The sequence below is a fragment of the Musa acuminata genome, chromosome BXJ2-7 (genome assembly GCF_036884655.1).
Source record: "Musa acuminata AAA Group cultivar baxijiao chromosome BXJ2-7, Cavendish_Baxijiao_AAA, whole genome shotgun sequence".
NCBI lineage: Eukaryota > Viridiplantae > Streptophyta > Magnoliopsida > Zingiberales > Musaceae > Musa > Musa acuminata.
The window spans coordinates 30701849-30723117 of record NC_088344.1 but is presented as its reverse complement, the minus strand read 5'-3'; the positions used below and the strand labels follow the sequence as shown (position 1 = coordinate 30723117).

General features: G+C 41.4%; 4 protein-coding genes across 8 annotated transcripts; 3 read left to right on the top strand and 1 right to left on the bottom strand.

Annotated features, from left to right (window-relative positions):
• The first annotated feature begins 1757 nt into the window (after positions 1-1757).
• Positions 1758-5246, top strand: LOC135617552 (formin-like protein 11). 2 transcript variants are annotated; one of them, XM_065117897.1, is made up of 5 exons: positions 1758-2666; positions 2763-3739; positions 3823-4013; positions 4107-4342; positions 4412-5246. In XM_065117897.1, exons 1-5 carry the CDS (start codon positions 2037-2039, stop codon positions 5135-5137), a joined length of 2760 nt encoding a protein of 919 aa, XP_064973969.1. In that variant the 5' UTR covers positions 1758-2036; the 3' UTR covers positions 5138-5246. The 2 variants fall into 2 exon arrangements, with proteins under 2 accessions (XP_064973969.1, XP_064973968.1); XM_065117896.1 differs by having other exon boundaries at positions 1759-3739.
• A 1284-nt stretch (positions 5247-6530) lies between these two features.
• On the top strand, positions 6531-7716 carry LOC135617550 (cell number regulator 2-like). The gene is made up of 4 exons (XM_065117895.1): positions 6531-6874; positions 6953-7024; positions 7104-7319; positions 7480-7716. The coding sequence occupies exons 1-4, from the start codon at positions 6688-6690 to the stop codon at positions 7551-7553; spliced, it is 549 nt and encodes a 182-aa protein (XP_064973967.1). The 5' UTR covers positions 6531-6687; the 3' UTR covers positions 7554-7716.
• Positions 7717-8253: 537 nt separating this feature from the next.
• On the top strand, positions 8254-19354 carry LOC103992192 (protein CURVATURE THYLAKOID 1A, chloroplastic). Of its 4 annotated transcripts, none has more exons than XR_010488781.1 (8): positions 8254-8514; positions 8806-8909; positions 8986-9093; positions 9327-9398; positions 15232-15292; positions 15816-16085; positions 18220-18919; positions 19033-19354. XR_010488781.1 is itself a non-coding variant. In XM_065117894.1 (7 exons), the coding sequence occupies exons 1-7, from the start codon at positions 8364-8366 to the stop codon at positions 18162-18164; spliced, it is 804 nt and encodes a 267-aa protein (XP_064973966.1). In that variant the 5' UTR covers positions 8255-8363; the 3' UTR covers positions 18165-19354. The 4 variants fall into 4 exon arrangements, 1 of the variants encoding a protein (XP_064973966.1); XR_010488780.1 differs by having other exon boundaries at positions 8255-8514; positions 18127-18919; XM_065117894.1 differs by having other exon boundaries at positions 8255-8514; positions 18127-19354.
• A 260-nt stretch (positions 19355-19614) lies between these two features.
• LOC103992190 (zinc finger protein CONSTANS-LIKE 16-like) lies at positions 19615-21259 on the bottom strand. Its single transcript, XM_009411801.3, has 2 exons — positions 20118-21259; positions 19615-20024 (listed from the first exon to the last, which is right to left on the bottom strand). The coding sequence occupies exons 1-2, from the start codon at positions 21153-21155 to the stop codon at positions 19791-19793; spliced, it is 1272 nt and encodes a 423-aa protein (XP_009410076.2). The 5' UTR covers positions 21156-21259; the 3' UTR covers positions 19615-19790.
• Between the last annotated feature and the right edge of the window lie 10 nt (positions 21260-21269).

Genomic DNA, 21269 nt, shown 5'->3' with positions numbered 1-21269 from the left:
AACTTATTGAATATAAACTACAGATTAAAATACTTAATCCCAAGTTAATTATAATATATCAATCAACTCTTATAAGTTAATTTAAATATTTATTCACTTTTTATATGAAATAATTTAAGATATTATAAATTCACAATGTCTAACAAGTATTAATGTAGTTTAGGATCAAATTCTAATATAGCATAAGAGAAGTCCAATTATCGACTCGTTGAGATAACTAAATTATTAGTTTATTAAATCTAAATCGATGAACTAAGATCCTTAAGTCGAGGTTAATGTGACATCATACTCATGAATCCTTATCATTCAACTCAAATCTTTTTCCACTTCTAATTCAAAAATAAATCAGGATATTACACTATGGTGCTTGATGTATTTCTTTGTCACGACATCTTTCTTCGTTTCCATACACATTCATAGCTGAGATTTAAAACTTTTTTTCCCATCAAAAATAGATTTAGTTTAATTTGTTTATATAAAAGGATAATGTTTTCGTTTCATCTTTTTCTTTCCGTGTTTGACTATGAATAGCAGTCAATCCAATTTAAGGTAGAACTATCACACTGTACAACATTGGTGTATTTCGCCTAAGAGATGCCTTCCTCCTTCAAAGTTGATGCTAACTGGACACATAAAATTATATATTCTATATATATGTAGAACTATCACACTGTACAACATTGGTGTATTTTTGCCTAAGAAATGCCTTCCTTCAAAGTTATATATAAAATTATATATTATATATATGTGTATATATATGTGTTCTGCTGCGCAATCATCGTAATGAATGAACATTTTGGGAGTAAAGGAACCAAATAATGGCTTTACCATATTGCAGCTGCTCTTCAGGTAAGCTAAGAACAGGTGAAGGAGGAGAACCAGCCAACCCGCACTCCCCTTGTTTAGACTAGAATTCAATTGTGCTTAGCATGACTCAGAATAGATGAGTCAATGCGAGACATCAGAGAAGGAACCATTTCTACTTTAGATTTATGGTTTTCCGGACATGGAATGAATTCTCTGGCCAAGAATTGCATGTCCTCTGAGCAATTTCACAGAGGCAATTCAAGGAATGTGCAGGCATAAGGTGAGCTAACGAAGAAACAATATTTCTCCGAGGGACAGACTTAGGTTTGGACGAATGTAAATGAGAAAAGCTGGTCATCATGTGACAACAACACATTAACTATGTAGCTGATGTTGTAGGTGAGATCAGTAGTGCCTTCAACTAATGAACGTAGGCCAATACTTAATTTTAAGAGCCCCATCAATCACGGAAGTGTACGACCTAAAGATGTGGCAATGCAAATTGCGTTAGTCAAAAGACCAATGCCTCCTAATCTTTTACTACTACTACGTGGTATTTGACTCTCTCCATCCACTAAAAGGAGTGGGCGTCGAAGGAAACATTTGAAGTCTCCCTACTCTATTACTCTTGAGAAGCAAGCAAAAGTTCCAACCAAAAATGGTGGTCCACTGATGCACCTCCCCCATACACAACATTCCATGAGTTCCTCCTGGTCCCGAGAGGCGTAGCTCATTGCTAAAACCCATTTGGCTCAAATCCCATGCTATCATTCAGAAAAGTTCAGGTTGCAGAGAGAGGATTGCTGGTTATGCGAGTATGATGGGACAATAGATCAGAAGATCCAAACGCAAAAAGGGTGGCGGCAGAGGACAGGGTAAATACTTGGATCCAAAGGCAGTGATATCCCACCTAACGCAGCAGCAGAGGGAGACAAAAAGGACCCGAGGGAAGGGAGGGGAGGAGGAGGAGGAGGAGGAAGGAAGGGTATGGTAAAGGATAGCTCATGAGGCAAAATAAGCGAAGGGCCATTACTGCAGACAACTGCCGTGCTCAGGGATTCCTTGGAGTAGCATTAAAGCCTTTTGCAATGGATCCACCTCGCCACCCAACTTCAATGATCGAGAAACAAGGCTTCTCGTCTCCTTTATGAGCTTTTGCTCACTCCTCCCACCCCCCCTCCCCCTTCTGCTGTTCTTCCCTGCCGTGGTGAAAAGTTGAGCCAAAGAACATGGTCTCAGCTTCCAGGTTCCTTCGCATGCTCTTTTTGGTCCTTGTCTCCACCTTCCTCTTCTTGAACTCCCGGTTCATGGGCGCATCTTGGGCTCTGCATGAGAGCAGGACCATTCTGCAGTTTGAGAGCGAAGGGAGGGAGGTCAGAGTCGAAGCGATGTCAGGAGAAGACAATGCCGGTGGAGATTTGGGGACTCGGCTGATCACAAGGGTCAGGTTTCTCCTCGGCATGAAGATCCCCAAGCACAGAAGAGCAGGGCACGCCAGAGCTGCCTACTCCCCAGCTCCTGCCCCTGCCATTGGAGCCGAAACCCCTGCTCCTGTTCCCCTGTTCAAAACCCACGTCCTTCCTGCCTCGCCGTTGCACCGTCGTCCTCACATTGCACCAGTTCAGATCCTGGAGTACGGGAGTGGAAGCGAAGCCAAGGAAAGGCACCGGAGAAGGATACTCATCGTCGTTGTTGTGGCCTGTGCCGGCGCAACACTGGTCGTTCTTGGTGTTGCGGTCACTCTAGCCTGCAAGAGGGCCCAAAGACGGACATCCAAGAAGAGGCCGGAAAGGCTGATGCTACTCCCTAGCAGAATACCGAAGCTTCAAGCGTCCGCAGCTGCTGCTCCCTCCAACAAGGTGAGCTTCGATCCCTGCTCGGACCAGTTCTATCTGAATTCTTTAACCAAGTACCTGGAGAGTGATTTGAGTCTCCATCAAACACCTCAACTCAAGAGCGTGGCCTCGGTTGAAAGCATGACTAATTTAGAACACATGAAGAGTTGTGAGTCGGACAATGTCAGTTGTTTGGACGAGGAAAATCTTCCGGCGGAGACCGCGTGTCGTTCCGACAACGGTGACGATGACGATGACGACGACTCCGACTCCTTCCACTCAGTAAGTTCTCATCCTTTGAATCAATCAGTGAGTTCGTCAGAGGAAAACTTCAGTCGCCGTTCAGAGATTTGTTCTCCAATCAGTTCCTACAGATCTACCTCATCGAGCCACAACAATGTATCATCTTCATATGGCACTACCTCAGCAATCCCTGCAAGAAACTTTGTGATTCCTCAGAAGGTAACAGCTCCCACGGACTCCTTCCTCTGTTCTTCTTCAAGAAGATTTGGAGGAAGCGATTCTCGACCTCGAGCTGCGCCTCGCATTGAGGATAGAAGTTCTCTTAGCCGCAGTGAACCTTCAACACTTGGCTTCGTCCACAGCATTGAATCTCATGATCTCGAAAGCACTGAACTCTGTTCAAAGCTAGAAATGGCGTCGGTTGAGTCGTCGCCTTCCGATGAATTGAAAAGCTCACCTGCTCCCTCGAAGGCAGACTTGCTTTCTACAGCAGAATCTGCAGCAAAAGAACCCATGACATGCCCACATCAGAGCAAATCAGTTTCCCCTGATGGTAATGGTAATGGTAAAGCGGGGTTCTCCCCTCCGATGCCATTGGTTAGTAATGGACGCATTCCAAAGCCACCAGGCCCGCCACCACTACCTCCACCACCACCCATCAGGCCACCACCATTTCCAAAAGGGTGCAGTTCTGGCCATGCCCCTCCTCCACCACCGTGCCCGGCTCAGCTAAGCACGCCGGTCGGCAAAGATGGTACTCCACTGCCCAAGTTGAAACCCCTGCACTGGGACAAAGTGAGAGCCGCCCCCGACCGTTCCATGGTATGGGACAAGATAAGATCAAGCTCATTCGAGTAAGCGACATATCCTCATCTTCTTCCGTTCCTTGGTCGGACGAGATCGGTGCTTACTCAACCTTTTATTTGAATCCTTATAGGTTCGATGAGAAGATGATCGAATCACTTTTCGGGTACAATTTGCGAAGTTCATCCAGGACGGAAGAGGGAAAGAGCAAGACGCCATCTCCCAGCAAGCATGTCATGGAGCACAAGAGACTGCAGAACATCACCATACTGATGAAGGCCTTAAATGCGAATGCCGAGCAAGTTCGCAATGCTCTGATGCTAGGTAGATCCAGAAACGAATACTCCGTAGTCGCATTCGCTCATCCTTTGGCATGATTCTTTTAATTTCAAGACACTGTTGGTTGGGTTTCGTCAGGTGAAGGATTGACCGTGCAACAACTGGAGGCACTGGTGAAGATGGCGCCAACGAAGGAAGAAGAAGAAAAGCTTTCCAACGTCGAAGGCAAGGGCGACGAACTAGATCCAGCGGAGAAGTTCCTCAAGGCGGTACTCCAAGTATCCTTTGCGTTCCAGAGGAGTGAAGTCATGTTGTACAGGGAAACATTCGAAGACGAAGTTGCACATCTAAGAAATTCTTTTGCTATGATCGAGGTGAAGACTCGAATTCAGATTATTATTGATCAGAGACTTGGGTGCTAATCGATCTTAATTTGCTTCCAGGAAGCTTGCAAGGAACTCAGATCCAGCAGGCTTTTCTTCAGACTGCTGGAAGCCGTGCTCAAAACTGGAAACCGGATGAACGTTGGAACCATCAGAGGAGGTGCAAGAGCCTTCAAGCTCGATGCTCTCTTAAAACTGGCTGATGTGAAAGGAACTGATGGAAAGACTACCTTACTGCATTTTGTCGTTCAAGAGATAGTTCGACTGGAAGGTGTAAACGCAATGGAGACCGAAACAGAGAAGCACAAGTCGAAGACGGCGGAGGAAAAAGAAGAGGATCACAGGGCAACAGGTCTGAAACTTGTCTCGGGATTGATCACCGAGCTCGGCAACGTCAAGAAGACTGCAAGCATGGACTTGGATGTCCTGATCAGCTCCGTCTCAAATCTCTCGAGTGGACTGTCTCAGTCGAAACAGTTAGTAGAACAAGACATGACGGTTGACGACAAGAGCAAGAGATTCGTGCATCGCATGAGATCCTTCCTGAATGAAGCCGAAAAGATAGTGAAAGAGCTGAAAGATGACGAAAACCAAGTGTTGCTTCAGGTCAGGAACATCGCGGAGTACTACCATGGAGATGTAAGCAAGGATGAAGCGAACCCACTTCGGATCTTCGTGATCGTGAGGGACTTCCTGTGCATGTTGGATCGAGTATGTAAAGAGGTGGGCAACTCGAAGACTCATCAGGGTCCGATTTCGTTGTTGCTTTTGGATAGACGCGGATAAGTTTCTTCCTCCTCATTCCCTGTTATGATATTTCTTCCAATTGTAGAGCCATCACTTAATTTTTCTTTCTCTTTTGTGTGAAGAAGCCATGATGAGAAGATAACCCTCGGCATGATATTGCTTTGGAACGTGTTGATAAAAATATGTTACATTGGTTATGCGAATTAATTTGTGAATTGTATTACCTCAAACAATCCAAGAACATAAATGAATTGATCCAATATTTCTTTTATAAGACTTAATACTATCAATTTATTATTTTTGAATGGACTCACTGTATTTTTAGTACTTCCAAACTTAAATAAAACTTATTTATATATAAAAATAAGATTTATCTTTATTGATCTAGAAACAAAAATAACCAAATATGATTTTTTTATATTAATTTTTATATTTTTAAATAAACTTATATTATATTTGAACGGTTCGACACCACCATTCTCGTAGCAATCAACCTATTAGCTACTTTGACTAGTAGTCTCTTAGGAATGCAGACAATTCTACGGAGAACACGGCTGACGAAGTCTCGTCATTGGAGTGGAGTGGCCACAGTCCAATTTGGCAGGCTTCGATCATTGCCTTCGGCTTTCCAAGAGTCGCATACGGCCGCAAGAACACTGCTCTTTTGTCACGTTGGTTTCCCCATAGGAAAACGCTAAGCTTCATTGTTCTTGAATCCTCCCAGCTACCATATTGTATCAGATGTTGTCGTGGTTTGTCAGTGTATATTAGTATGGTTTTCCTCAGCAATCCTTACGATAATAGTTTTTATATCAGGATCGCTTTTATTTTCATTTAGAAAGCTAACAAATAGACTGTAGATTGAGCATTAAAGAAAAGAGGAGGTGTTTTTGTTTTTGAAGTATTGAAGTTTCTGCAGAAGAAAGGCTTTGGAAGCTGCATATGACTTGAGTGCTATTCTGAACTAAACTGAGACGTTCTTAGGCACAATCGGTCTCTCAAACGAGTCTAACTTTGTATCTTTCTATGAGCGAGGCAATCATTTTCTCGTAATTATTTGCTGATAATGAAATGTCAATCCTCTCTAACACGCCTATTTGACTTTTCCTTCTTTCATTTGTATTACGAAGATGACTTTTCTAATCAAACCGTGTTCCAAAGTGAAAGAATAATTAAGATTAGGGTCTTCCACATGCTTTGTGGATATATACACTAAAGCCAACTTCGAATAAGTATGATGGTGAGGTCACTTTTCTTTTAATCAAATTTAGGTTTAATTCAAGTAGAAAAGTGGATATTTAAATCGGGCTTAATTACTTAATTGCCTAGAATTTGATGGAACTTGTAGATATATTATATCATAGGATGATTATATATATAAAGATGAGATGTCTGTCACAACGAAGACCCAGCGAAGCATTTGGTCAAGGTGTGACATTTGCAATGATGACTCCATTGCTCGCATTCGCCTATGACCCAGTGGATGATATAAAATCAAGATCAGCTAATTCCTAGAGCGATCTTCCACGAGATAACCCACAAGTGGCTCTTCTTCCAGCTGTAGATCAACCAAGTCCAGTTCTTCCACGATGTATCCATCCAAACCAGATCCCTACTACCCTCCGCCGCCGCAGTCGACGGGCTCCTACTACCCTGCGGCGCCACCGACCACGGGCGTTCCGGTGCCCCTAGCTCCCGGCGTTTTCCATATCCAAGCTCCGGTGACCGGTCCATGGTCGACCGGCCTCTGCCACTGCTGCGACGACGTCGGCAACTGTAATCGATCCCTCCGGTCTCTTCATCCCAACTGTTGTTACTCATCTTGGTTCTTCCTTGTAACGCATGTTATTGCAGGCTGCATCACTTGCTTCTGCCCTTGTATTACCTTTGGCCAAATCGCGGAGATCATCGACAAAGGATCCACCTGTGAGTATTTTCTTTGTATATGTAATCGTGGAATCTGTTCTTCTTGGTTGTCTGAACCCATGGATTGATATCCGAGAAGCGTGTGGGGTGAGTGGGGCACTGTACGCGCTTCTAGCGTCCGTGACGTTCTGCCCGTGCTTTTACTCGTGCTTCTACCGCTCCAAGCTGAGGAGGCAGTACGGGCTGAAGGAGAAGCCCTGCGCCGACTGCCTCGTCCACTGCTGCTGCTGCGAGTGCTGCTCTCTCTGCCAGATGTACCGAGAGCTCAAGCGTCGTGGCTTCGACATGAGCATAGGTTCCAGAGCCACACCCTCTCTCTCTCTCTCTCTCCCTCCATAGATCTCTTGTTCTTCCTGATGACTGTTGCAATCGTTCCTCTCTCTCTCTCTCTCTCTCTCTCTTAGTGAGTTCTTCTTTGAGTTCTGCATGATCTGACTTCCTTTTCTTTTGTGCAGGTTGGCATGCAAACATGGAGAGACAGGGAGAAACGGCAACCTTGGCGCCGCCGGTCCAAAGCATGAGCGAGTGATTCACGCACACACCCTGGAAAGTACATGCTATTATAATTAAGTGACTGCAGTTGTTGAATTACGGAACAAATAACGGTTGTACGACCCGTTTCTTCCTGTATGAAAAGTAAATAATGTATGTCTCGTGGATGCTTAATTTCATACGGATTATGGTTTCATGAAGCATTTGATGGTTCAAGATGGCAGCCCATAGTTGTTCATTTGCAGTCTACACACGGTTCTTTACTTTCTAATGTTTGGAAGGTGGACTTTGACTCAAGTAGGACAACAGTGGATGTACACGCATCTTGTAGGTGCTATTTCTTAGCCTCGTTTCAAACGTTAATGTCATGTTTGGGCCCCATCTCGGCGAAACCAGGCTGCACTCAATTATTACACCGCGTCATCTCCTCAAGATGATATCGATGTTAGCTTACGTCAACAACAACAAAATTATAAATCTTAATTAATTAAATTAAAGTAAAGGATTTTTTGAGAGTAATTTATAAAGTAATTTATCAAATTCAATTAATTCAAAGTTACTTAAACTAAGAAAACAATTGAGCCAGAAATATTAATTACCCAAGTGCACGTAAGTTGGGCGGAGTGTCAGTATCGCAGTTTTATACCACCATGTGTTAATGACAGGAAAGCAACCAATCAGAAGGAGCCTATCTGCCACCTGTCCATTGGTTAGTGCTCAGAGTTGGGTGTCGACACCTCACGGGGAGGAAAGTTAAGTAGCCAAAAGAAAGAAGGAATTGCCGAAGTCAGGAGCGGCAGCGAAGCGAGAAAGGCAGCTGCCGTCGGTCCTCTCGCAGCAGACCTCCATGGCGGCGACGGCGTTTGCGGCGTCCTCAACGGCTGCCGCGGTGCTGGGCGGAGCTCGCCTCCCTGTACCCGGCTCCGCCGTCCTCATCCCGCCGCGACCTCGCCGTTCCTCGTCCCTGCCTCTCCCCCTTTCCTCCTCCCACTCCCATGGTATCCTTACGCTTATCATGCCTCTTATACAACTTCAGCTTCAATCTCTTATATTTCTAGTTGGGAACTTCCATGAATCACTTATACAGTACAATTTGCACAGAGAAGATTATATTTTGAGGAAGTTTCATGATTATCTTCCTCTTTTGATTGAGTGTGAATCCTAGAAGATACCAAAGGGTTTCCTAAGTTGAGTTTTATGAATAAAAAAGGGAAAACAAGTGTGTCTTTTAGCATTAAGCACAGGTTATCAAGTGACATCGCACGACTGATTCAGGTTCTTATTTGCAGATGTTTGCAGGTTTTCTTCGCTCCGGGTAAGAGCATCTTCATCATCAGAAGAGTCATCTGGCTCTGTTCAAACTGATGAGCCCCTGGCAGATTTGAAGGACAAAGTAAGCCTGCCCAATTCATGCACATTAGCATTCTTTACCTGTCTTGGAATCTGATCCAACTGAGCTGTGATGGCAGTGGGACTCGATTGAGAACAAATCCACGGTCTTCTTGTACGGCGGAGGTGCAATTGTTGCAGTGTGGCTATCTTCCATAATCGTCGGTGCTGTCAACTCAGTTCCTCTGGTATTAAGATGACTTATTGACTCTGGTTACAGATTCGTATGTTCTTATGAACCAACTATCAATCCTTGTGATAGCATCGAATGCTGCCACATTCGATATATTTTGAGAAGTCAAGGCAGAAATGCAATCAGCATTTATGATGCCAAACTTGTGATATCTTTGACAGTTGACACACAAAAATGTAGTTGCTTTGTTCCGAGTCATGTTGTCCTCAAAGCTTCTTGTAGTTTCAGCTTCCAAAGATCATGGAATTAGTGGGGCTTGGATACACTGGATGGTTCGTATACCGTTATTTACTTCTCAAGGTAAAGTTTAAGATACAGATGGGTTGGGAAAAACACGATAAAACGGAATATTCTTTTTAACGTTATCAAAATGGTTCCTCATCAAAATATCAATTTGATATCCAAATATAAATATCAACCAGCACAGCATAAACAATAGAGCAAATAATCAATCACACAGCGAGACTAAATCTTTTTAACGTGAAAAACCCAATGTGGGAAAAACCATAGGACCGTAGTCCATCTCAAACTTCCACTATCAATAATAATAATAACAGGTTTACGATGTCTTCTCTAGAATAACTAAAGGATTAATATAACATCAAGAATATAGATCTTGGCTCTAGCATATCATCAGGATGAATCTCCACAAAAGAAAATTTTATTTCTCATAGAGTGGATATCGTAGGAAAGTACTTTAGAGAGGATAAACTGCAGATTAACACCGTTAGGATTGTAGAGTTTGCTGTAAGGATTCTCTACATAAAATTTGGGTCGAAACTGACAACGTTTAGCCACCGATCGTCAAGCAGAAAACTCAAAAACCTAATCTTGCTCTCTCTGTTTCTCTCTCCTCTACATGCTACCACATGCTGCAATCTCATCGTGCACACACACACACACCAATTTTGCCCTTTCTCTCTTGAATTCTTTGATTTAGGCTTATGCCCAAATTTGTCCAAGCCCACGTATGGGCTGGACCTAACAATTCTCCCCCTCCAGCTCATATGGTGGGTTGTACCAAGCTCGCTCTTCGCCTACATGCTTCAAGCTTCTCCTTAGGCAAAGACTTTGTCAACATATCTGAACCATTCTCATTGGTATGCACTTTTTCCAACTGTAATTCTTTCATCTCAAGTACATCACGAATCTAGTGATATCTCACATCAATATGCTTGGATCTAGAATGATATGTTGAATTCTTGGAGATGTGAATGACGGTCTGACTATCACAATAAACAATATATACTTCCTGTTTCAAGCCCAATTCCTGTAGAAACTTTTTCATCCATAAAGTTTCCTTACAAGCTTCAGTAACTGCTATGTATTATGCTTCTGTGGTTGATAGAGTAACACACTTTTGTAACTTAGACTGGCAAGAGACTGCTCCTCTTGCAAATGTCATCAAGAATCCCGAAGTGGACTTCTTGGAATCAGTATCACCTGCCATGTCTGCATCTGTGTAGCCTTCTAGAACAGGTTCATCACTGTCAAAACATAAACACAACTTGGAAGTACCTCTTAGATATCTTAATATCCATTTCACTGCTGCCCAATGTTCTTTTCCAGGATTTGAAAGAAATCGGCTGACAACTCCAACTACATGAGCTATATCTGGCCTAGTATAAACCATAGCATACATCAAACTGCCTACTGCAGATGAGTAAGGCACTCTGGACATTTCTTCTTTTTCTTTCTCACTTGTAGGACATTGTTTCGAACTAAGCTTGAAATGACCTACAAGTGGAGAACAAACTGCTTTGGCTTTACTCATGTTGAATCTTTCAAGAACCCTTTCAACGTAAGTCTCCTAAGATAACCAAATCTTTCTTTTCTTCCTATCACAAAGAATCTTCATGCCAAGTATTTGTTTCACCGATCCCAAGTCTTTCATGGCAAAAGACTTAGCTCCCTTTTGAGCTTTCCAATTTTTCCAACATCATGGCCGACAATCAGTATATCATCAACATATAGTAGTAAAATAATAAAATCATCATCTGAAAACTTTTTCATAAACACACAATGATCAGATGTGGTTTTATCATACCCTTGGCTCATCATAAAGGAATCAAACTTCTTATACCACTGTCTAGGTGTCTGTTTGAGTCCATATAAGCTTTTCCTAAGCTTACACACCATATTTTCTTTTCCCTTGACTTTGAAACCTTCTGGTTGCTCCATGTAAATTTATTCTTCTAAGTCACCATGAAGAAATGCTGTTTTTACATTAAGTTGTTCAACTTCTAAATTCAAGCAGGCAGCTAAACCAAGATCAACTCGGATAGAGGACATTTTCACAACTGGAGAAAATATTTCTTCAAAGTCAATACCTTTCTTCTGACTGAATCCTTTCACAACTAGTCGTGCCTTGTATCTTTATTGTGAGTTATTGTTTTCAGTCTTCAATTTATAAACTCACTTGTTCTTGAGAGCTTTCTTCTCTTTAGGCAACTTTACCAAGTCATAGGTGTGGTTCTCAAATAGGGATCTCATCTCTTCTTGCATGGCTTTAACCCACTCATTCTTATTCTCATGTAGAATAGCTTCTTGGTAAGTTTCTGGCTCTCCCCCGTCAGTAAGCATAACATACTTATGTGGAGGATATCTAGTAGAGGGTTGTCGCTCTTTAGTGGATCTTCTCAATGGAATCTCAATTGGTGGTGGAGGTGCTTGTTCAGTTGGTTCAACATCATTAACTGTAGGAGTATCATCACTTACATTCTCACCATGATTTTCTTGTTCATCTCCCCCATGATCATCATGAACTACAGGTGAAGGAACTGGACCCAAACTCCAAGGAATATAAATAGAGGTTTCTGGTTTCTTAATATTATCACCATCATCAAACAATTGGTCTTCAAGAAACACAACATCTCTGCTTCTAATAATCTTCTTATTCACTGGATCCCACCCAAACTCTTCATGACCATATCCCAAGAAGATACTTGCTTTTGCTTTACTATCAAGCTTGGACCTCTCATCTTTGGGAATATGAACAAATACTTTACATCCAAAGACTCTCAAATGATTATAAGATATATCTTTTCCTCTCCATACTCTCTCTGGAACATCATCTTTCAGAGGAACTGATGGAGAAAGATTTATCAGATCAACTGAAGTTCTCATTGCCTCCCCCCAAAATGACTTCGGTAACTTGGTGTGAGAAAGCATACACCTAATCCTTTCTTCAATGGTTCTGTTTATCCTTTCTGTCACACCGTTCTGTTGAGGAGTTTTAGGAACTGTTTTCTCAAGCCTGATTCCATGAAACCTGTAATAATTCTCAAAAGGACCCTTGTATTCGCCACCATTATATGATCGAATACACTTTAGTTTTCTGCCAATTTCTCTTTCAACACTAATATAAAACTCCTTGAAAACATCGAGTACCTGGTCTTTAGATTTCAAAGCAAAAGTCCACACTTTTCTAGAATGGTCATCAATAAAAGTAACAAAATAAAGAGCACCTCTAAGAGTTCTAGTTTATATAGTACAAACATCAGTATAAATTAAATCAATAACATCTGATCTTCTAGATGATGGATATGTCTGAAATGCAACTCTATGTGTTTTTTCAATTAAATAATGATCACAAGATTTAAGAGATGTACCTTGCAACTCTGGTAAGAACTGCTTTCTAGCAAGAGTTTGAAGTCCCTTCTCGCTGATATGTCCAAGCCTCTTATGCTGAAGATCTATACTTTCACCTTTTTGAATTGCATTAATCTCTCCTTTGTGTAGCTTAGCTTCCATGACATAAAAAGAGTTAATCTTCTTTCCTTTTGCTATAATCAGAGAACCTTTAGTGAGTTTCCATTTGCTTTCACCAAAATAATGTGCAAAACCCTCATCATCAAGTCTACCTGTAGATATCAAGTTAAGACGAATATCTGGAACATGCCTTACATATTTGATTATCAATTTGCTCCCAATACTGGTCTCCAAGCAAATATCTCTAATACCCATAATCTTAAATGTATCACTGTTTCCCATTCTGACATTACCAAAATCACCAGCAGTGTAAGATCTAAAGAAATCACCATGAGAAGTAACATGAAATGAAGCACCAGAGTCAATTACCCAATTACTGTCCTGAGCTATAAGACTAACACAACCTTCATCACAGACAATAGTGATATTACCTTCACCAGCAACTATATTGGTCTCTTTCTCATTTTTCTTCATTTCATTCTGTTCTCGCTTCCAAAATCTACACTCTTTCTTCATGTGACCTGGCTTATTACAGTGAAAACATTTTATATCTCTTCTAGACTTAGATTTTCCTCTATATCCATGTGGATTTCTACTATGACTTCTTCCACGTCTTTCTTGTTTTTCAGTAACAAATGCCCCAGAAGAAGATTCACCATGTTCTTTCCTTCTAGCATCTTCATTTAGCAAACTGTCTTTAACCATATCTATAGTTAGAGTCCCCTCTGGCGTGAAGTTACAAATAGTCACCACATACGTTTCCCAACTTTCTGGTAAAGAGCTGAGAAGTAATAATCCTTGCATCTCATCATCTATATTCATTTTCATAACAACCAACTTGTTTACAATACTCTGAAATAAGCTTATGTGCTCAACAATGTTACCACTATCTTTATACTTCAAATTTGCAAGCCTTCTGAGGAGAGAAATTCTATTTCCTACTGTCTTTTTCACAAAGAGGTTTTCTAACCTTTGCCAAACAACATCAGTTCTAGTTTCATCAGAAATATGCTCATGCAAGTTTATATCCATCCATCTTCTAATATAGGCAATAGCTTTTCTATGTTGAACTTCCCATTCTTCATCATTCATAGTAGAAGGTTTATCTTTAACCTTGATAGGCTTATACAAATCTTTGCAATAAAGCAAATCTTCCATCATACGCCTCCAAGTGGAATAATTTGATGAGTTCAATTTAATCATACCATCTAACTACTCCATTTCAATCACACAAGAAAACTAGCACCAAACAACCTGACGCTCTGATACCACTTGTTGGGAAAAAACCTGTTAAAGCGGAATATTCTTTTCTCTTTTTGTGTATCAAAATGAGTTTCTCATCAAAATACCAACTTGATATCCAAATGTAAATATCAACCAGCACAGCATAAACAATAGAGCAAATAATCAATCACGCAGGGAGACCAAATCTTTTTAACGTGAAAAACCCAATGTGAGAAAAATCACGGGACCGTAGTCCACCTCAAACTTCCACTATCAATAATAATGATAATAGATTTATGGTATGTCTTCTCTAGAATAACTAGAGGATCAGTATAACATCAAGAATATAGATCTTGACTCTAGCATATCATTAGGATGAATCTCCACGAAAGAATTCTATATCTCATAAAGTAGATATCGCAGGAAAGTACCTTAGAGAGGGTAAACTGCAGATCAACACCATTATATTTGTAGAGTTTGCTGCAAGAATTCTTTATATAAAATTTAGGTCGAAACTGACAACGTTTAGACATCGATTGTCAAGCAGAAAACTCAGAAATCTAATCTTTCTCTTTATATTTCTCTCTCCTCTTTCCTATGCGCATACACTAATATTTTTCCTTTTCTATCTTGAATTCTTTGATTTGGGCTTATGCCCAAATTTATCCTAGCCCACGGGCTGGACCCAACAAGATGTTCTAATGAATGTTACTGTTTGATTCGAAGCAATTGATCACTTCTAACCCATTTGTCATTTTAGATTTTACTTATTTGATGAACACCAATGCTATTTATGATCATTACTACCATTGAATTTAATTGTAAGTTATCCAAAGGGCTTAGAAGAGATTCTTACCAAAGAATATATCTCATCTAAATCATCTGTAAATAGGTTGTATTGCATTTATAGCTGCTAAAGTATGTAAATATAAGAATTCTAGAGTATCTAAAATTTCATGCATGTCTAATATTCTTTTGCTTGGTATGGAAAGCCAGAGCTTAGGATAATTGCTTACATGATCTCAAGTCTAAAATGTTAAACAGTATACATATTGTTTGGTTCGTTTTGATAAACTGCGATGCCAATTGTCACAAAAATTGGTACATATAATTGTCATAAAAATGTAATGCTTAGTCTTGTCCTACTTGTTCTTTGTCATCATCTTCTCTTTCCTGACAGATCACTTGTTATTTACAGGAAAGCAGAAAAGAATTAGCCAGTGATATTGAATCTTTGAAGAAGAAGATTGTCGGAACAGGTGAACAACTGTAGTTATCCGGCAATCTCTGAGGATTCTCTTGATGACTTCTCTAAGATGCATTGATAGCATATCAAACAGCGCCTTATGCTATTCCTGAGAATTTTCCTCCTTGTAATGCCGATAAAAAAGTTATTAATTATTATTTATAGTTACTGATCAACCAAAATAAAAATTTTTTAATCCTTTACATCAAAATATATTCCTTTATATCAAAATAAAATCTTAGTAATCGATAACCGTTCGTGAATCAAAGGGTTTATCTTTATCTATTTTAAATTGAGTCGAATATATATATATATAGTAAATCAGTGGTATTTAATATAAATTCATTTATTTATTCTGCCATCCACGGCCCCTTCTTGTTTCTCTTTTTCGAATCTTCTCACCGCGGATCGCCCATGAACGATGTCGCCGCCGATGCCTCCGTCCACCAAAACTTTATCGTCCCTCCCGCCGACCTTTTCTTCGTTCTCGACTCCTCTTCTCATCTGATCTCTGATATGGTTGGATTTCCTTCCAGCTCCGGGTGGTGATCAAGGGGCGTTCTTTGGAGATTGGACGGTCCAGACCACCCGGGAGCTCGGTCCGCAACCGAGGGGACGGATCCGTCGAGGCCCTCTTCTCCGGCGACCCCTCCGCGGTCGACCAGATGGTCGAGAGGCGCTGCAGGGTGGGCCCCTCCTCAGTCTCCGTCACCGCCCTTGCCTCCTTTCCTTCCGACGAGGATCTCGGTCAAGGGTTCCAACGCAAACCTACGGCTTAAATAGAATCATACAATTAGTTCGAATTGGTGAGGACTTTGATAATCTTGTTCGCTTCGGGTATTTTGGCCTATTGGTTTATCTCTATCATTATTGCTGCATAGTCTAATTGTGATTCTGTTCCTTAGTCACGATCAAAAAATTTGATTTTTTTCAGATCTTTTATATGCTTTCATGTTTCCTATGTGTTCTGTGTCCACACAACATACACTAATTAGCAATTCAGGAGCTGAGTTAGGGTTTACATTCAGCTGGGGAACAATGCGAAATCTACGTGATTCATTATACACATCTAGCAATGAAATTGATATAAACGGTACACTCTATACTGAATTAATAATATGCATATGTTTTTGAGATTCAAGTCAATATTGATGCTTAAAAAATATGCATATGGTGTGTAATAGGATTTTCTTCCTAATAGGGCTAAGCAAAAAAGGCCTTTTATTTATACTTTATACCTTCCCTCTCCTATTCTTTTGCAGTGTACGATCAGTTAGGAATCTATAATCATAGAAGTCAAAAAATGGAAATTTAAGATCTTCTTAACATATACTGCATCCATAATGGGGCTTCTGGATACTTATTTGACATAAACTAGGTTTTTAGAGGCTTTTCAAAGTTGCCTCTGAAAATAAGGTTGAATATATCATTTTTTATCCTAATCCAAGTAGGTGTAAACTCCTTATCCAAGCAGGATTAGGGTAGGACTAGGACTTCTCCCCGAGACTTGATTTGCTTTTGATTTGGATCTTAACTTGGACTGAGAAAGATCCTCTAATCACCTGAATAAAAAATGTAAATTGTATCACCATGAATCCATTTTTCTGCTAAGTGGCCGTTTCCGGATTTTTAAAATGGTCCAACTACGATAGTTTGAGATCAGAATAGGCACAATAGAACTGTAGGATCGTGGGAACGAGTTTGGCGGGATTACACTGTAACATATTTAAATACATTTTGAGGGTACCCGATGATGTTTATTACGTACATTAGAGAAACATAGGTATATAAAATATATAGTGCCAAGAAGAGTCTCCCTCGAGATGAATTCTTTCTGTGTTTGTGGAGATACGCATATGGTGGCATGGTGTTAATTGAATATGTTAATCAAGATAATTATGCATTTTTCTCTTTTTCTATTTTAAAATCATGCAATTTTCTAAAATAGGAATTGCCAAAACTGCAAAATTTCCAAGAGCAATATCTTTTTCAAAGTAATGGAGGATAACACTGATCCCTGCCGGACCTTCTAGTAGATTCTAGGGATCTGTCTCACCAGTCTGATTGCCTTCACTTCTCCATGTAGGAGGGAAATAGAAAACAGGTAGGAAGAATCTTTTGAACTTCCAAGACCACCAAAATATTTACAATATTTACACTAACCAAGAAACTGAAATTGGAACATCAAAACTTTCTATAAATTGTTTGTTATTTGTGTATCACAAGTGAATATTTTCTTAATTCTGCTTTTCTATTTGGTTAGTCATTGTGCTCATTATTCTCTTTCTTTTTTTTCTTTCAGCATTTCATAAATTTGTTGCTGTGATGTGAATAGCATGACTATTGCATCTCACAAATATGGCAGTGCAATTATATTATTAACAAGAAAAATAATTCTAATAATTTGTGATACTCCAGATATAAACTGAATATAAATATATAATCTATACTTATGTGTGTATGGATGTGTATATGTATGTACAAGTGCACAGTTATATTTTCCCATTGATGTTGACAGTGGCACAATTAATACTTTTAAGAACATATCTGCTGCTGGCATCACTTACTGCAAACACATTCTTCTTGTCACCCACATGGTTGAGCTGTTGATGTCTTTGATTGCTAAGTGACTGTCCAAGTTGCATGATTTTTTTTTCTTTTAAGTATTTTTCTCTTGTTTCTTTATAACTTTGCAACATTGTAATACTACATGAAATGTGATTTTGACAAGGCTTCTGCTACTTATAAACCTCCAGCGTAGTTTTTTTTTTCTATTAACCGCTCATTTGGCAAAGTTCTTTTATGCACATCTGTCATATTTAGACATTTCATCCTTGTTTATTACAGCATATCAAGAATCTGGGTTACTCCTGCACTGTCTTTGATCGAGCGGAGTGAATAATGTTTTGTATGGTTTCTGTATGATGGAAAACATTTCAGGCCATCGAATGCTATTTTGTGGTGGATAGTAGACACTCATTAATGTGGAAGATAATACCTTTTTCTGTACACCATTGAAATGCTAGATAGAAAAGTGTGAAGCAAATTAAGAGCTATCATCGTGTGTTGTCATCTTCTGAACTGAAGAATCAACCTTTCTATGTACAATAGTGATCTTGGCGAAAAAATCATTAGATGCCAACCAGAAGCTGCAACACAGATGACACTTTCTAGATTACCTAAAGCCCTACTCGTTTCTTCTTCGAGTCAGGAAAGTATGGGTTTTTGAGCTTACTCATCTTCGGTGCAGCACTTCCATAGCAAATATTTGAAATGGAGCATGTTTGATTATTCATCAGAGGGCGATGTCATTGACAACAAAGGATGAATGCAATCTGCAATGGCTCTCGCTTGATCCCCAACGGAGAAAAACTTCTATGGATGTTGCCACAGAAGGGTAACCAAAGCTGATGGATATCATTGATTGGGTTTGTCAAAGAGACGGATGGTGACATCGAGAATACTGCTGGGGAAATTTATTTGGACGGAATTTTCTGTAGCCTATGCATTATCTGCTTGGACTTATCCCATGACACTGTATCTTATCCATGAGTCTCATCAGCTGAAAGTATCAGCTATCTCTTCATGCTGGGGAGACTCACATCCAAGTCCTAACATATGGCCAACACTGCCGTGCAAGGTAATTGTGTTCTGAGGACAACTTAATCCATGAGAAAAACCAATGAACACCTTAATTCTCTCTTACCTTTTCTTGCTCTCAAACTTCTGACCTCTCCCTGTTCCTGATCCCAGATATGTCTTCGCACTACAGTGGTTTGGATTCCCAGTTGTTTACTGGTTACCCTTGGCTGAATTGGAGGGATGATGCAATCAAGAAAAATATGACTGTAAGGGAAAAGAGAGATGTTCCAGATTTTGCAAAGTCTTATAATCTTGCTGGTTTCCAGGATGTTGTCGAGTTCTTCTTGACCTGCATGGTCGGAGCACCAATCAAGATGAAACAGACAATTGAGACCTTTCCTTCTGGTGCTTTTGCCTGTAATCCTTTATACTTTGATAAATTGAAATGGTTTGTCGCCATTTAGAAGATCTGAAAATGATGTTTGATCACCCAGAGGCTCTGCTCGAACATGTCCCTAGAAAATAGTTATCAAGGTTAAGTTGAGAGCAGAATATTCTTGTTCTTCACATTCGAGGGGCTAGCTAGAACACATTATATATATATATTCTATCATAAACACAGTATATTAGCAATATATCCTGGGAATGTTTTTCTCAACTCCTGTTCTTCCTTTATTTTTTCTTTTTCTTTTGAAACTATCTTAATGTAAGAACGAAAAATAGCTGCATCTTTCAAATCTGAGTCCTTCCACATCAAGAAAAAGTGGATTTATTATATATCCCATCATAAAAACAATGGGCACTCAAAAACTGTCTCTCGCAACAGAAGTGCCCAAAGACAATGATAGGGTAAAAAGAGCAGAAGTCGGTTATTGACCAAGCGGAGCACTTGGAAATTAGAAGAACTAGATTTGCTTGTAGAGGCTCTGTCAGTGAGCGAACGCTGGTCCCGGAGCTCGCTTCACGAACCGGCCCTTCATCCTCGGCCGCTTCTCGGCGTTCAGTTTCCGCACTTCGTACCGTATCTTCTTCGCGAACAGCCTCGTCCGCCGCTTCTCCCGGTACCTCGTCACCCTCGCCTGCCTCCCCACATCCGCATACCCCCCTCCGGTGTCGCTGCCATGCCCGACTCCCAGTGCTTCCGCTCCTTCCACCCACATGCCCTTAAGTCCGCCAAAAACCACAGTTTTCATTTCATCGAACGCCAGAGAAACAATGCTTAAACATATTTTGGGTGATGGGAGTACTGAGCTTACCGTACAGTCATGCCAACAACTGTCTAGATTAATCTGAGGCCGCTCGCCGTCAGTCCACGGTGAAGAGCCATGGCTCGACCATGCGATTATGACCGCCTCGTAGTCGAGACTGAGTCTGGCTTTCTGTGTTACTTGTTGCTGTTCCGTGGCCACCATTATCTTCTCTTCTTCGAATTCCTCTTCTTCAGCTGTCGATGACCCTGTCCAGTTGAAGTCCAGCTCCAGCGTCTCCCTCGACATGTCGATGTCCAGCTCGACTGGGCACCCTACTGTGTCGTCCGGCTGCTCCGTCTTCAAGCGCCCTGCATCGCCCAAGCAATAGTTGACGCCGTCCTCTATAGAGTTTACGAGCCCGAGCTTCTCCATGGAGAAGGAGCCGTCGCTGACATCGAGACCGCCGCCAAGGAGGCTCTCCATGTTGGCTGCGAACTCCGCAATCTCCATATCTGACGGAAGGAAGGCGGTCAGCCTATTGGCGGTATTAATGGTTGGGGTGGACGCAGGGGTGCATTCTTGTAAATCCATCGTCGGCTTAGCTTCATTGCCGGAAGGAGCGTTTGAGTCGTCCAGAGGGGGAGGGGAGCGGAATTCCGCGAATGCCGGGTCGAACACCGGGACACAGTAGATAAGCTGCTGCTCCTCGTCCTCGGTCTCATCCAAGGATGTCTCGACGAGCTCCGGCACCGTAGTCGGATGCGCCGTCCTCGCTTCGGAGGCCGTTTTCGCATGCTGGTGCGGCCGGGGCGTCCGCGCCTTGCGCTTGAACCCCCGGAGCCAAGAGGGGGCCGAATCGTCCGAATCCACATCGGGCGCACCGGACGACGTCGCAGTTTTGAGGCGAATGCGATTGTGGCGACGAGCGAGGGGGTTTGCGGAGTGGACGGAGGAGTCGCAGTTCTGGCAGAGGAAAGCGTCATCGGCCGCGCAGTACCACCGAGCGCGGCGACGTCCGCAGCCGTCGCAGGCACGTGCCGTCTTCCCGGCCACGGCGCTCGACGCCGCTACCGCGGCCGGTCGCTGCTTCTCGTATAGGCTCATTACTAGCTACAATGGTAGATTGGAGGAGATCCACAAGAACACTGTACTTGCAGCACAGAAATATCGCACGAGCGTGGCTTATATCTTCCGGAGCTGGATAAGACTAGAAGAGAA

Bases quoted from the DNA above. Each gene is read 5' to 3' on its own strand.
- LOC135617552 (XM_065117896.1), top strand. From the start codon at position 2,037: ATGGTCTCAGCTTCCAGGTTCCTTCGCATGCTCTTTTTGGTCCTTGTC. The intron at 3,740-3,822 runs GTAAGCGACATA...GAATCCTTATAG, and splicing joins ATAAGATCAAGCTCATTCGA to GTTCGATGAGAAGATGATCG. The intron at 4,014-4,106 runs GTAGATCCAGAA...GGGTTTCGTCAG, and splicing joins TCGCAATGCTCTGATGCTAG to GTGAAGGATTGACCGTGCAA.
- LOC135617550 (XM_065117895.1), top strand. From the start codon at position 6,688: ATGTATCCATCCAAACCAGATCCCTACTACCCTCCGCCGCCGCAGTCG. The intron at 6,875-6,952 runs GTAATCGATCCC...ATGTTATTGCAG, and splicing joins CTGCGACGACGTCGGCAACT to GCTGCATCACTTGCTTCTGC. The intron at 7,320-7,479 runs GTTCCAGAGCCA...TCTTTTGTGCAG, and splicing joins TGGCTTCGACATGAGCATAG to GTTGGCATGCAAACATGGAG.
- LOC103992192 (XM_065117894.1), top strand. From the start codon at position 8,364: ATGGCGGCGACGGCGTTTGCGGCGTCCTCAACGGCTGCCGCGGTGCTG. The intron at 9,094-9,326 runs GTATTAAGATGA...TTGTAGTTTCAG, and splicing joins CTGTCAACTCAGTTCCTCTG to CTTCCAAAGATCATGGAATT. The intron at 15,293-15,815 runs GTGAACAACTGT...ATTTCCTTCCAG, and splicing joins GAAGAAGATTGTCGGAACAG to CTCCGGGTGGTGATCAAGGG.
- LOC103992190 (XM_009411801.3), bottom strand. From the start codon at position 21,155: ATGAGCCTATACGAGAAGCAGCGACCGGCCGCGGTAGCGGCGTCGAGC. The intron at 20,025-20,117 runs GTAAGCTCAGTA...GGCGGACTTAAG, and splicing joins GTTGTTGGCATGACTGTACG to GGCATGTGGGTGGAAGGAGC.